Source organism: Scatophagus argus, chromosome 4 (genome assembly GCF_020382885.2).
Source record: "Scatophagus argus isolate fScaArg1 chromosome 4, fScaArg1.pri, whole genome shotgun sequence".
NCBI lineage: Eukaryota > Metazoa > Chordata > Actinopteri > Scatophagidae > Scatophagus > Scatophagus argus.
The window spans coordinates 11,383,237-11,396,412 of record NC_058496.1 but is presented as its reverse complement, the minus strand read 5'-3'; the positions used below and the strand labels follow the sequence as shown (position 1 = coordinate 11,396,412).

The 13,176-nt window shown below is 41.4% G+C and overlaps 2 protein-coding genes across 12 annotated transcripts in view; both read right to left on the bottom strand.

Moving 5' to 3' along the window:
• The window catches only part of LOC124058442 (aminopeptidase O (putative)), a 69,337-nt gene extending 58,870 nt beyond the window's left edge, over positions 1–10,467 (bottom strand). For 6 of the 10 annotated variants that reach the window (XR_006843255.1, XM_046387699.1, XM_046387706.1 and 3 more), the window contains exons 1-7: positions 9,825–10,183; positions 9,265–9,353; positions 8,300–9,171; positions 7,803–7,972; positions 7,037–7,286; positions 5,997–6,210; positions 5,389–5,510 (exon numbers count right to left, since the gene is read on the bottom strand). Coding sequence is in view for 9 of the 10 variants with exons in the window: in XM_046387699.1 (XP_046243655.1) it covers positions 5,389–5,510; positions 5,997–6,210; positions 7,037–7,286; positions 7,803–7,972; positions 8,300–9,129 (1,586 nt within the window). In the remaining variant the exon portion in view is untranslated. The other 4 variants (XM_046387703.1, XM_046387701.1, XM_046387700.1 and 1 more) reach the window with 4 other exon arrangements.
• A 271-nt stretch (positions 10,468–10,738) lies between these two features.
• dock8 (dedicator of cytokinesis 8) overlaps positions 10,739–13,176 on the bottom strand; it is a 49,288-nt gene continuing 46,850 nt past the window's right edge. For both annotated transcript variants that reach the window (XM_046387696.1, XM_046387697.1), the window contains one exon: positions 10,739–12,541. In XM_046387696.1, the coding sequence (XP_046243652.1) occupies positions 12,490–12,541 (52 nt within the window). In that variant the 3' untranslated portion in view covers positions 10,739–12,489. The remainder of the gene's footprint in view (positions 12,542–13,176) is intronic.

Genomic DNA, 13,176 nt, shown 5'->3' with positions numbered 1-13,176 from the left:
AGCAGAAAGGCAAGAAATCCACTGAGACATCAGAAGAGGGAGGACTGGGACAGAAGAAAGGAGGAACAGAGAAAAAAAGTGGAAAACACAGGCCAACAAGAAGGCAGGAGGTGCAATTCAGTATAGGGGCAAAGAAATGAGAAATCATGGCCAATAAGGCGAAAGAGCGAGACTCATGTTGGAAACTGGGGAAGGTTAAGATTAGCATCTAATCTTTTTAATTTGCATTTTGTGGTCTGCTATGATATTTACTTTACCATTTAAAATGGTAATAAGCAGCAATGCCTTTTCTCAAAGATAATGACCTTTCCTTAATGATCTGTTTTATCTTTCAAATGCTGTTGGTTTTGGATGATTCATTCCATTATTGCTGACCATTTTGTAAAGCATGCAAGTTTGTAGATTTATTTCCTTGCCAACAATTTCTGCTCATTTTGGAATGCCATGAAAACTGAAAAGTTATTAGTGCATGGTTCAGTGTCTGCTGCCATCAAATTAATATGCTTTATTGGCTGAAAAACATGAGCAAACGTGTGAGCACTGTTATGTGATTTTGGTTGTTTCTTGCATTAAAAATATTGCTGTTTTGAGGCTAGTCTGAAATAAATACACTCTCTTGCAGCAGCATTACCATGTGGGAATACCGTAATGTGACAATAATTGCTACGGTATTTAAATTAAAACCCAATTTCTCTCAAGAAGATAGGAATTCAAATCTGAACGCTTGTGGTATGCTTTGATGAAGTGTTTGGAAGCAAAGTGAAGAATATTTGATTTCTAAGGTAATGGATTAAAACATGCAAAACCACTGGTCTGACCCTATTAAAGATGAAAAAGAGCTCAGGTGGTACACTAAGGAGTTCCAGGGCAACGAGAGATTATCCTGCAGGGTACCGACTCCCTCCGGCACTCGAGCTCCCTACTTCTTCCCAACAGGACCCAATGAACGATGTAACTTCCTGCTAGCTCATAAACAAACAATGCAGTCAGCTGAAGTCAGGCTGAAAATCCTCCACTGCCACTTAGAGAGGTCAAGAGGTATACACCAGTCATAATTTTTACCTAGTGCCTGTGACAGTTATATGGCTGTCTAGTTTTCCCGTACTGCAAAGTGAACAAGCAGTTTAAATACTTGATCTTCTTTCTCCCTAATTCCACAGGCAGCCACCCCCCTATGAAGTGCTAGTGGTGCAAACACACCAGAACAGGAGAACGAGAAATGTCCAATCAGGAAAAATCGGGCATATTTGGAAAAGACAAAAAGAATTTTGGCAATAAATATGTTTGCAAGAAGCAATATTTGCGCAAAGTGTTTGTATCACTCTGCTGGGAGTGCAATAAGACATGCTGAGAGACTGATATGTAAGTATGTATGTGGGTTCAACAGCGCTCGTCATCAAGTGGTGTGGGACAGCACTGCTTTCACTAAACACAAAAACCCCCCCCGACAAAACAACAGTCAGTTGCAGATTGAACCAGCTCAATTACACCTTTAACTTGAGGATAACCCAAAAAACATGTTAACTTAAAAACAAACGTGTTCAGTTCACCACCAGAGAAAACAGCAGACAATAACCAATGACAAATGATCTGAGTAGCATTCCTTTGACGTCATCCCATTGCGCTAAATACACATCCTTACGCCATCATTTGAACAATACATGCATTCATACAAACACAAGCACAGGAATCCGCCTGTCTACAGTGAAGCAAAACAAAATCCACATTACCCACAAAACTAAAAGACACGTCTCAACATTTGTGCCATTTCTCTACAAAATGTGGGGAAACCACCGCTTTCTCCTCTAATGCCAGACATGTCTACATTTGGGCACATTGGAAACGCAGTGATTTCTGATTATTCCAGCCACCGCTTTGGGACACATAGACCTCAGCTTCAAAGAGCGAGAGGAAATGCCGTGCCCTTCCTGTCACTGCTAGTCGGAACCAAATGACGTGGTTGAGATGAAATGAGATTATGCATCCAGATAAAAAAGAAAGAAAGAAAAACAGTTCAAGTTAAGGCATGAGTGTAAAAATGCATGTACACACATGCTCGTATTTATTACATTTAGACATCTGGTTTACAATTTTAAATGGAGTGAAAACAGAAATAACTTTCAAAGATTCCTGAGCTATGCTGTGTTTCGTTTCTTCTCATCTCGGATACATCTTCATCTTCCCTTATCTACTCCTTTATCAATGTTTAACTCTTCTGCATTTACACTCCTCTCCTTTATCGACTCTTACAAGTCTTAAAAATGCTAATAATAGCATGAAGGTAGGACACACAGCAATGCTTCAACAGAAAAAAAAAAACAGAAAGACAATATTTAAGTGTACAGATAGATGAATAAAAAAAATACTGATACTCTTTGGCATACACAGTTACAAGCAAATATCTGTTTTTGGATTACTAAAGAATTCCTGAAGCCAAAGTAGAAAATATAGATGACGTTTAAATATAACAGACCAATGCTATCTTTGTTACATAAAATAAACAAAAATTGGTAATGTGAAATCCTGTTAACCGCTGACTGGCTTTACCTCCTGGAAGCTACATTTGCGTAAGACTAGCAGTGTGTGTGTGTGTGTGTGTGTGTGTGTGTGTAAATCAGAAAGTCCTGTGGGTGCACAGTGTACTCGGCACAGCCCTTGAATGCAGACCTGCCCTTACTTGACTCCTTAATCTTCGGTTTCCTGCCCTCCCTCTCTGTATCGCAGCATAAAAACTTCACACCACTGTGAATCCTCCCCTGTTTTGCCTCTGCCCTCCCTTCTCTGTATCACACCACAGCACCCCATCGCAGCTCCCCATCCCATAGACCCTCCACTCCTGCTGTTTCCACTGGGGCACTGCAACAAAAACTGTGCTTGGCTTGGTCCCAAGCACTGGGGCCCACATACCTCCCAATCTCTAGATTAAATAGCACCAGTCTCTGAAGTCCTTCCAGGGGCTAATGGCTTTTGTTGCTGGGAATAATCCACACATCCTCTCCCACATCCTGGGGGTTCACTGGCCTGTCGTGAACCCCGCCTTTACCCTCCTTGCCTCTCTCTCTCATCTCCATCTCAATCTACGCTTCCATTTTGGTTGACCTCCCCGCCTTCCTATGGCACAACCCCGTGGTTAAGCGCAGAGGCATGCAGGACCAAACCACCCGCGCTGAGGGGAGGATGCATTGAGTTGACATTGGGTTGAGAACCATGCAGAGTTTTATAGGGAGTCAGTGCAGGTGCTGTCTGAAGCTTAATGAAGGCTTTAAATCTCTGCTCTGTCATCTGCAACTAACTGGAGTCTAAGCAGTCAGGGCAGGAGGAATAAGTGCCTGGGAGTTATCCTCATAAGGGAAAGAAAACATCCGTCAGGCAACAGTCACACCAGAACAGCCACTGTGTTAGCACTTGATGTCCGTTCAAAATAAATACAGCAGGGAGACAGATTTTCACAAGATGTGGGGGGAAAGACTTTCCATAGATCAAAGAGTGCTCTGTATTTTGGGTGAAGTAGTCAAAATAAGTATGCAAAGCTGACAATCAGGTCCATGCTGCAGCCCTCTTGTCGCCCTCTGTCCTTCAAAACATCTCTGATTGAGACCACTCTTGGCCATACGTCAGAAATTCACACAGAATACATATTCAGGTATGAGCTCATATCCTGTCTGGGGTACTTTTCTCCAGGGAGGCCGCTGAGGGAGAGGAAAAAAGCAGACAGAGAGAAAGAGAGACTATGGTTGCAGACCGCAGACACTTGGAACAATGTTCACTGGCCACCCTAATCAGTTTACTTTATCAACACAATTTAGAAAGAAGGCCAGCCATTGATGGTCTTTATTTTGCAACAATTTCCAATTTTAACTTAATTCATATGGCTACCGGCTGGCTTTCAGTAATATCTAAATGCGTACCATATGCCAGCTTACGGTACTATAGTGCAGAAAAAATAAAAAACTTGATTTCCAGAGAAACTATCACTACTGTAGAATGCTAGAGGCCAGTTAGGAGAGCCAGCGACTGTACAGAGCAATGGAGAAGACAAAGAAGGGCAGCAAACACAGCAAGCTTGGAGATTTGTGGATATTATGAGGGCAAAGAGGAAAACAGAAAGTCAGGAGATGAAGAGAGAAAAATAAGAGATAATGAAGGGTACAGAAAAAGTGACAGAAGCAGGACACTACCAATATGATAGGACAGATGGACAACATAAAACAGAGAGTAGGGTAATAAAAGGGGGATAAATATGGAAAGAGAATGGAGGGGAAAAACGTTAAAGAGGGGGACGTGGTGAGTGTGAAGACAGAACGAAGCAATACATAGAAGAGAATTATCTATAGTAGGAAAAACAGTGAATCTGTCATCCTGTGGCTTTGCACCCACCCATCTTTCCCCAGACCTCTACTAAAACTGCACACAAACATACGTATATAAATACACACAGGTCGAGTGTGGAGCAGAGAGCCTGCTGACCACCTGAAACATCTGCTGGTTAAAAAAAAAACAAAAAACACACCGACTCAGTGAAAGAATCACAAGCAAGAAGATCGGGGTTTGGGGTTAGGGATTTGGGGTCTTGAAGTTAGATAAAATGAATTAAAAAAGAACCAAGAACCATGTTATGTTTGGACAAAGGAATAGAGAAAACACAGAGAGCTGTTTGGGATGGGAAAGGAGATGAAGGGAAAAACGGTGGTGAGTTTTGGAAACAGGATGAGGGAAGGGAGGAGTAGCATTTTGGAAAAAGGATGAAGGAACGGATGGGATAGAAAAAGTGATTAAAAGAAGAGGGTTAATTATGGGCCAGTGAAAGAAGACAGGAATAGTGTATGGGAAAGGGTTTTAAGTAGAGGCTGAAGATCCCCTTGTCTGCCAACTTTTATGTGTTTACATTTTGTCTGGCTTCAATATAGCACTGCTGGATTATTTTAATGTTTCTTTTCTTTCTTTTTCCTTTTCTTGTCCTTAATGGGCCACTGACATGCAAGCAGGTCAGAAGATAAGTCCCACAGGCCAGCTGTAAAAGTGGTTGGGAGGGGGGGGTATGACAAGTGACTGAATAGGGTTTAAAGGCAGTTGTGGCTGGACTCTTTAATTCTTTAATAAAAGAATTCCAAAGAGGAAGGTCACCCCAAATAAGACTGAGGCACAGCGAGAGGGTTTCAATTGTTAAGTACAGTATGTTCTTAATGATGCAACCCAAAAACCAAACCAGAAACACCAGGAAGTAGTGCTGCCGGTAACTTTGTTGTGGCATATCTTAAATGTTTTTTTTTTTTTTTACAAGAAATTGGCCTGCATGTACCTGCTTTAAATACATGTAGAATACAGTAAAATGCTATGGCACTATATCTAAACCTTCACCCATTCTACCAAAGACCTCAGTGAAATTACCTGGCCATGCCCAGACTGGAGAACCCTGCTGGGACAATGAGGACATCAAGGCGGGGAAAGGGGTGGACCCCCAGGATGGTGTGGGCTGCAGCCAGACATCGAGGCAACAGCTTGACGACTGCCTGTAAAAGGAAACATCAAGTTTCTCAAAACAGCTGACAACTTTACAATTCCAAGTTTTTCTTGAATTACATATTTGTATATTTAAACACAGGCTATTCAGTGGTTTAGGAGTACATATAATTGTTTGTTCCACACAGTCGTGTTTGTTTAGAATGGTTCTATGTGATCCAGATCAGAGGATACCTAGAAGCATCGAGTCAACTGCACTCACTGTTTGTTCTTGAAGACGTTAACACTCATCTATGAGGCATCATCAGCTCAGAGCTGACTGAAACGCTTTTGACTCAAGACTTATGTTATTGCAGCTAGAATTTTCCATTTAGAATAAAGGAAAGTGGCCCTCATGTGAATCGAGTCTCATACTTTGAAAACCAGTTGAAAACCACTGGCATAATAATCCAAACATTAAGTGATGCTAACTGTCTCTTCTAATCATATAAAATATAATTAGCTCAAGTCTCAGTGGCTCTTTGTCAAAACTCCACCTGGGCCTTCTGCAACAAGCTGACGGGGCCAAACACACGATGTGGAATCACCCGCTGGGACCTAGCCGACCGCTCAGTAAATCGGCAAGGGTAGTCGCCATGGGAACAAGAGATGCCGTCATCCACCATGCCTGAATAATCAGTTGCAGAGAGCCCCTCATCCTCAAGGGAAGAGTAACAGAATACAGAGTCTGTGCGGGTGGTCTGGTCTCTGCTGTAGCAAATTAAAACGGGGAAGAAAAGTTTAATCCAAGGTTAATAGCAACAATTTAATGAATTTTCTTATCAAAAGAATATACAGTTCTAGAGTTGCTGAACTGAATGTGGCACAATGTGTCCCCTCTCTCTGTGCCAAGCATGGAAATAAAAGCAGTGGAAATATGGAATATATACGTCACAAAGTCAAACCACGGAGATCTCAAAAATATCTAGGTGGTGACATACAGTTTCATTGACTTTAAATCCAATATCCAGGACTAACTCCATCCTCAGCAACGGAACTCTTCCAAAGGTTTCAATCGACATCCAAGTTTCCTTCCAGCCATTCACTGAAAATAAAGGCCTGCCTTGTAGTGGGAGATTCCTGGGGCTTGCAGCAGGTTACAGCTGGGCTGCTGCTGAAGGAAAACCACGAGGGGAGGAGGTGGATTACTGGAAATCATTGGCAGACCTGCCAACCTGCTGGCCAGTGGAGAGGGAGACCCCAGCCCAACTCTGCCCTGCCCACAGTAAGCCAACCCTCTCTAATGCCCCAGTGTCTATCCTTTATCTGGTACCTCAACAAGATTTACGTCAGCTTTACATTTTTGGTCTCCAAAAATAATTTCTACTGGGCACTGAACCCAGTGTTCTCTGGTGCAAGCTTTAACGTAGTTGTCATAAAAAGCTAATTTAGTGCTGCACCCTATCCATCACCCTAATTTCACCTACACCATTTTTGGTATGGCGAAAGGAAAGTTTTACCAGGGAATGTTGAAGGGCCAGACTTGGGTTAATAACAGTCTGGAGAAGAAAAGATCACAGGAAAAATAATAAAATACCTAGTCTGGAGTGGGGAGCCCTTTACTACTTTGCTGGTAGAGCTTCCAAGTCCAGATTCAAACTCAGCATCAGCCTGCTGCCGAGGTCCAGCCCTGAGTTTGGCAGTCTTGCCACAGTCGGCCTTGTCCCTCACCCCTTCTCCCAGTGCTGGGGGATTTCCTGCTGAGATTTGACGCCAGTGACCCACTGCCAGGGTGAAGGTGGAGGCTGGCATGGGCATAGTGACATAGTAATTCCAGACTAAGAAACCTGCAGAAATTAAGAGAGGGGAAGGAGAGAAAAAATGAAAATGTCAAAAGGTAGAGAAGCGGAGTTTAGATAACATACAAAAAGGCTTGGAGAGAGAAATGAAGGAAGGCAGTATTCAGTCTGATTTGTTGTTTATTTTAGACAGTTTTTCCCCCCAACCAACCTGTAAAATGATGTATCGTTCGTTCAAACATTTCAGATGACTCAGAGCTACATATTCATTTTTGCAATTCTCGTTTTCTTGTCATTCTGAATCCAACTATATTACAAAGCTCTGACTAGTTTGCTTAAAACAATACCCAAATCCAGGTCCCTATCACACCAAAATTGTACTTTGCATAATATTTTCAATACTTGTTACTACAGACACATTTACTCAAGAAGAATTGAGCTCCAATGAATAGCCCTGCTTATAATTCAGTAAAATGTATTTATTTATTTTTTACAATTGAACAAACAGTCAATTAAACCACATTTTGTAATCAGGGGTTTAAAGACAGAAGAAGGTATGCTTACCTGTGTCTCCATCCTCAATAGGTGCAGTCTGCTCTTCCCCGCTCATCAAAACCACACACTCACCGGGGGCCCGTACTGTTGCCTGCCATGTTGACATGGCAACAGGCGGCTCCTGGCAGGGGAAAAGGGCTCGGTTGTTGATGGGAGAGCCGGCAGTGTAAACACACACCCTGGAAGGATAAACAATGGTAAACTATAAACAACCCTCATTTCAACACTCAGAGGATCCATCAAATGTGCGTGCGCACACACACACACATATACAGCATCCACACAAGGAACATAATATAAGAGCCTGGGGCATGCTTTTCTGAATTAATGAATCAGAATTATTCTACTCTTACATGGCGAGCTCACAATATTACACTGCAACTTGAAAGGCAAAAATCAGAGCAGATGTGCTGCCAGCTGCCAGTTTTAAAATCTTTAAGGGGGGTTCTAACTATGAAACCACTGTTTGATGGAAATGTTAGAATTATAAGCATCCTGAGATGAACCTGTTGTCCTGGTCTGTGGTCCATCTCACAGAGCCTCCTGTTGGCTTCGTCTCATAGCAGATCCTGAGAGCGTGAGGAAACTCCTGAGGTGATGCCACCCCTTTCTTCGTCACCTGCAGACTCCATCGATCTCTGTGAAACTGCAGTGAGCTGCCATCCTGAGCACCAGAGGCACGGCTACACAGCAAAAAGAGCTGGTGCTTATGCCTCCATCGACTGCTGGGCATGGAGATTAGATTCTGGATAAAGGCTGCTTGTGGATTCACTGAGCCTATCCATGACCTCTCACATGCAACTTCTGGTAGGAGGCAAGACATGGATGTCACAGAGGTGATGTCCACCTCTTCGACCTTTGACACATTGAGGTCACAGCAGTCCAGCACCAAAGTGAAATCCCCGTCACTGGTGGTTTCCCACAAACGTGAAGACTGAATATTTTTGGATTCAGGTGTAGTCTGTGATCCGACCACGGACACAGGCTGAATTTCAGCTCTGTCTCTTTCTCTAGCACCAAACATCTGATCAGTACTTGTTGTAGTGTTCCCAAGTCCTTTTGCACCATCCTCCACATTGTGAAGTCTACATGCAGACCCATCCTGACTACCTCCAGCTTCTACAGTTCTGGATCCCTCAGCAGCTCCAGGTCCAACATCATCCTCAGTTTCCACCCCAGAGCAAGGCTCCAGGAACAGAACAACACTACCACTGATGACTTTCCTGTCAAACTGAACAGTCAGGTCGAGCACATAATGCCTGACAAGTATGTGGTTGGTATTGGCTCGTAGTGGAAGGTCATCTGTGACAGGGTTTAGGTCCTCGTCTGGCTCCATGTCACACAAACGGTGTCAGAGTTGAGGAGAGGATTGCCAAACCTAGGAGGTAAGACCAAAAATAAAACCCGTGAATGAAGTGCTCTGGCAGCGTATTGCAATGAAGCCAAATCTGTCAGGGTCTGTATGCTCAACTCAAACTCAAACTGAAGTGCCAAACTCCATCTGTTGACTCATTCCACAAATGTTTCCAAACAGAAAAAGTTTCACGATGGCATTTTGATCTGTGTTAAGAAAGCACAAACAGGAAAGCACCTCAGACCAATGCCAGGACCAGCTGTGTGCAGTAGCCTGTACTAAAGCTCTGCTACTTTTCTACGAGTTTTTGCTGTCACAATCCATCCATTTAACCTGCTTGGGGCATGAAGCAGGCTTGGCAAAGACCGGGGTGCAATTAACATTTACAACAGAAAAACCTTCAGAGGTTATTCAGTGCAAGAGTATATTCATAAACTACAAGCACACAAAAACAGAGGAATCATATCTACACCAACAGGAAAGGCCAGAAAACCCATGTTATTTCACGTTAATGTTAGAGGTAGGCATTAAAAAAAGACTCTGATCTATATGACCATTCTGATCCTAACTTTGTCTTAGTATAGTAACATACACTACACTAGAGTTGTTCCAAGTTATAAAATGAATTATTGGTACTCTTCAAAAAAAATGAAGATTAAATAGTTAAAGGTTCTTACTTTACTAAAAGATCATTGTGAAAGTTTAAACTGTAACAGGTCAGGACACATACAGAATAGTTGCAGGCAAAACAGGTAAGAGCTTGCCTCTCCTGCAAGCTTAACTCAAACCAAAATGAAGATAACTGTTTCCATCATCAAGATTTTCATCTTTGCTTTTTTTAAAATTAGAGGCTACAGGGCAAAAAATATATACATTTTAAGTAACGGTTGAACACCTTGATACACGTATGTACACATACTGAAGCCGTATAAGACCCGACAGCTCAGCAACACATTGAGACTCATAAATGACGCTACAAAAGACTAGTCATACTGAATTAATGTTTGAGTTTTACACTTAACGCTGGAGTGACGCTAGCTAATTGAGAGTTTCACATGAGACACTTCGGGTTAACTCTTGTTTTCCAGCATTCAAAACTCAACGTCCGAAACTACAGCAGCTTTGCCGCCAGAAATAAAGCTCCGTCGCAGGTAAAGGTGTGTTTAACATCACGTCCAACTGTAACTGCTGACAAGCCGCTGATAATCACAACTACTGGCTAGTTGTGAATGAAATCTACAACTAACCTGTTTCCGGAACGTCGAAGTCGCGCAGTGATTACGTCACGTCGACGCGACAACAGTCGATTGTAGTTTTTTTCTCTTGTCCTTCCCGCCTTCTAAACTCAGTAGCCTGTCAGTTTATCTTATAAGGTTTATGGAGGAAAACTCAGCAATAAATGGCATAAATCTCTGATACTTTAACCCTAAAATGTGAATAATGTGGATATAGATGTATAGAAATTGTGAATAAATTAAATGCAAATCTGTAAGTATTAACTGATTGACAATAATAATAATTATTATTAAATGTCATTTCCACTTTAAAGCAATTGAGAATCAAAGTTTAAAAAGAGTCACCAAACCAGCAATGACAAATGTGCATATATTAACTTTTATTCAGGTTCTTCAACAACATTGTATGCATGACAAATTAAAAATTCCACATAGTAAAACACAAGTATGAACATAAAAAATATCAGATGAAGAAACAAATGCAGTCTCCAATGGTTGAATGCCACCAATTTATCTTATAACACTAACTTTCAGTAATGTATGTTTCAAAAATGGATGTACATTTTACTTCTACGTACTCTATAATATTTTCACCTTATTTAGCCATTTTAAAAACATTCAACAGTTCATAAATAAGAGATGTACCTGGAAACAGAGCATAAATGACAATTAATAATGTTTATAAAAATGTATATCCAGTTTTGAAACAGCAAGCAGGTTTACATTACTGAACTACAGTATGAGTTGCAACATAACACAGATGAGCTGTTTCAGGGATGTCAAAAAAAATAAAATCTGACTCACTGTTAAATACTAGTAATGAATTTCAGCTCCAGAAAGCATTCTGAAATATGGAAAAAAAAATTAATTCACAGTGCATAAAGCACAGCTTCAGCAACTGTGTGGAGCAACATTTCAAAATATTGCATTTCTGGTTCAGTTCTAAAGTAAACAAGGACTTAAATTTGGCACTGTGTGTATTGTGAGAAGTGATCTATTTGCAAATAGGTACGGAGATTACTGGAACATACACTGAGATTGTTACAGTACACTCAGACATTGAAATCTGCCTACTGAATAATATTTCCAATTGACATCATTATTGCTATTATTCATCTAAAAATAAATTTCCATAAAATAAAATGCAAAATAGTTTTTCAGACCTTTGTAAAAAACCTTTGTAACTATCTGATGTAATATCTCTACTATATACAAAATGTCGATTTAGAGATAAGCTTATGTGTAATTTTGAGCCTCGTAAAAGTCTATCTGCTTCCTGTGAAGTGACATCAGATAACTCTGAATAACTTTAACTCTTCTATAAGCCACAAGGCTGAATGCTGTATGTCCAACGCTAATAATACAAGAATGGCCTGAAGAGTTAACACAGGAAATTGTGTCCATATTTCCAGTGCACAAATCCATCCCCGCTCTTTCGGCTCTAACTGCCACATACCATGCATAGACGCCCAGAGTGGAATTTCAAAGGCTCTTTAGAACATAGTAGAATCATTTATCCTGACAGAGTACAAAGTGACTTCAGTATGGCACCAAAATCTCTACTCCAAACGCACACAAACATTCCACATAAACACACATACATTCACACATTTACGTACACGCAGTACATGATCATTATCGGCACGCATGCAGGCTCTAGGCCAGCAAAGACTCTAATGGAACTCTAATGTTTGCAGCATTACTAGGACTTGCAGTTATCTTAAAAAGAGAAATCAACAGAGCCAAAGCATCTGGTGATTTTACAGTGAAATACTCAATAAGCTACACTTTGCTTCAGATTCCCAACTCCCTGTTTCTATGTGCTCACTCTGCTTTTGCCTCCAGTAACAAACAACCATGAAATCATAAAAGCGGACATGCAGCAGATATCAATAATCACTGCTGGGCTGTTGAGAAACCTCCATTTTATGGAGACAAAGTACTACTTCAGCACAGGGGAGTGAAAGGGTATCACCAGCAGTTCTTTTCCTTATTTCATTTTTTCCTTTTTCATCTCATCTTCTCTCTTCCTCTCTCCGTTGTGTGACAGCCTCCCCTTCCTCTCTGTAGCTCTTTCTCTCTATTCTCTCAGACGAGCCATGGCATCTCAGGAGTTTTCCTCATGAGCTCTGCGGAAACTCAGACGCTTGAAGGATTCCCTGTGAGTGGGGGAGAGGACAGTGGATGAGGGAAGATCGGGAGAAGACAGGAACAAATGACAAGGAATGACAATGACAAGGAGGAGGAGGAACCGTCATGGCAGGTAGAAGTGGACGTACAGTAAACGTTTTCATGCTTATTGCAGATATGTCTGTGTATATAATAACCCAATAATCCATGTTGATCTTTCTCGGATGTCTTCATCTCTAAAATATTAATGCTGGCATGGCCTTAACAAATCCAGCATGAAAAGGGCTGTTATTTTTTAACTTTGCTAATTTCATATTGTTTTGCTGGCGTTGATATCGTCTCACATCCATGTTAATTTCATCAAGAATACGTATCTGGTTTTGAAAGCTCTCTTCACGTTACAGAGGTATCCCTTTGAAATACATGCTCATCTCAGTACTGCTACAAGACACAGGCATGCAGGATTATCACGGTCGATCACAAAAGCACTTGCTAAGCAGTCAGTCTTCAGTAATACATTAGAGCAATTTGGCTGTGGTATTGGTTCAACTCTCAATCTGTGTACTGTGGCTCAGGTTCAGCTATCAATATTAGTAGAGGTGACACGGACAGTGTGAATGGATCTCTGCTCAGATCCATTTGTTCTCACTTTCCGTTGGGTTTA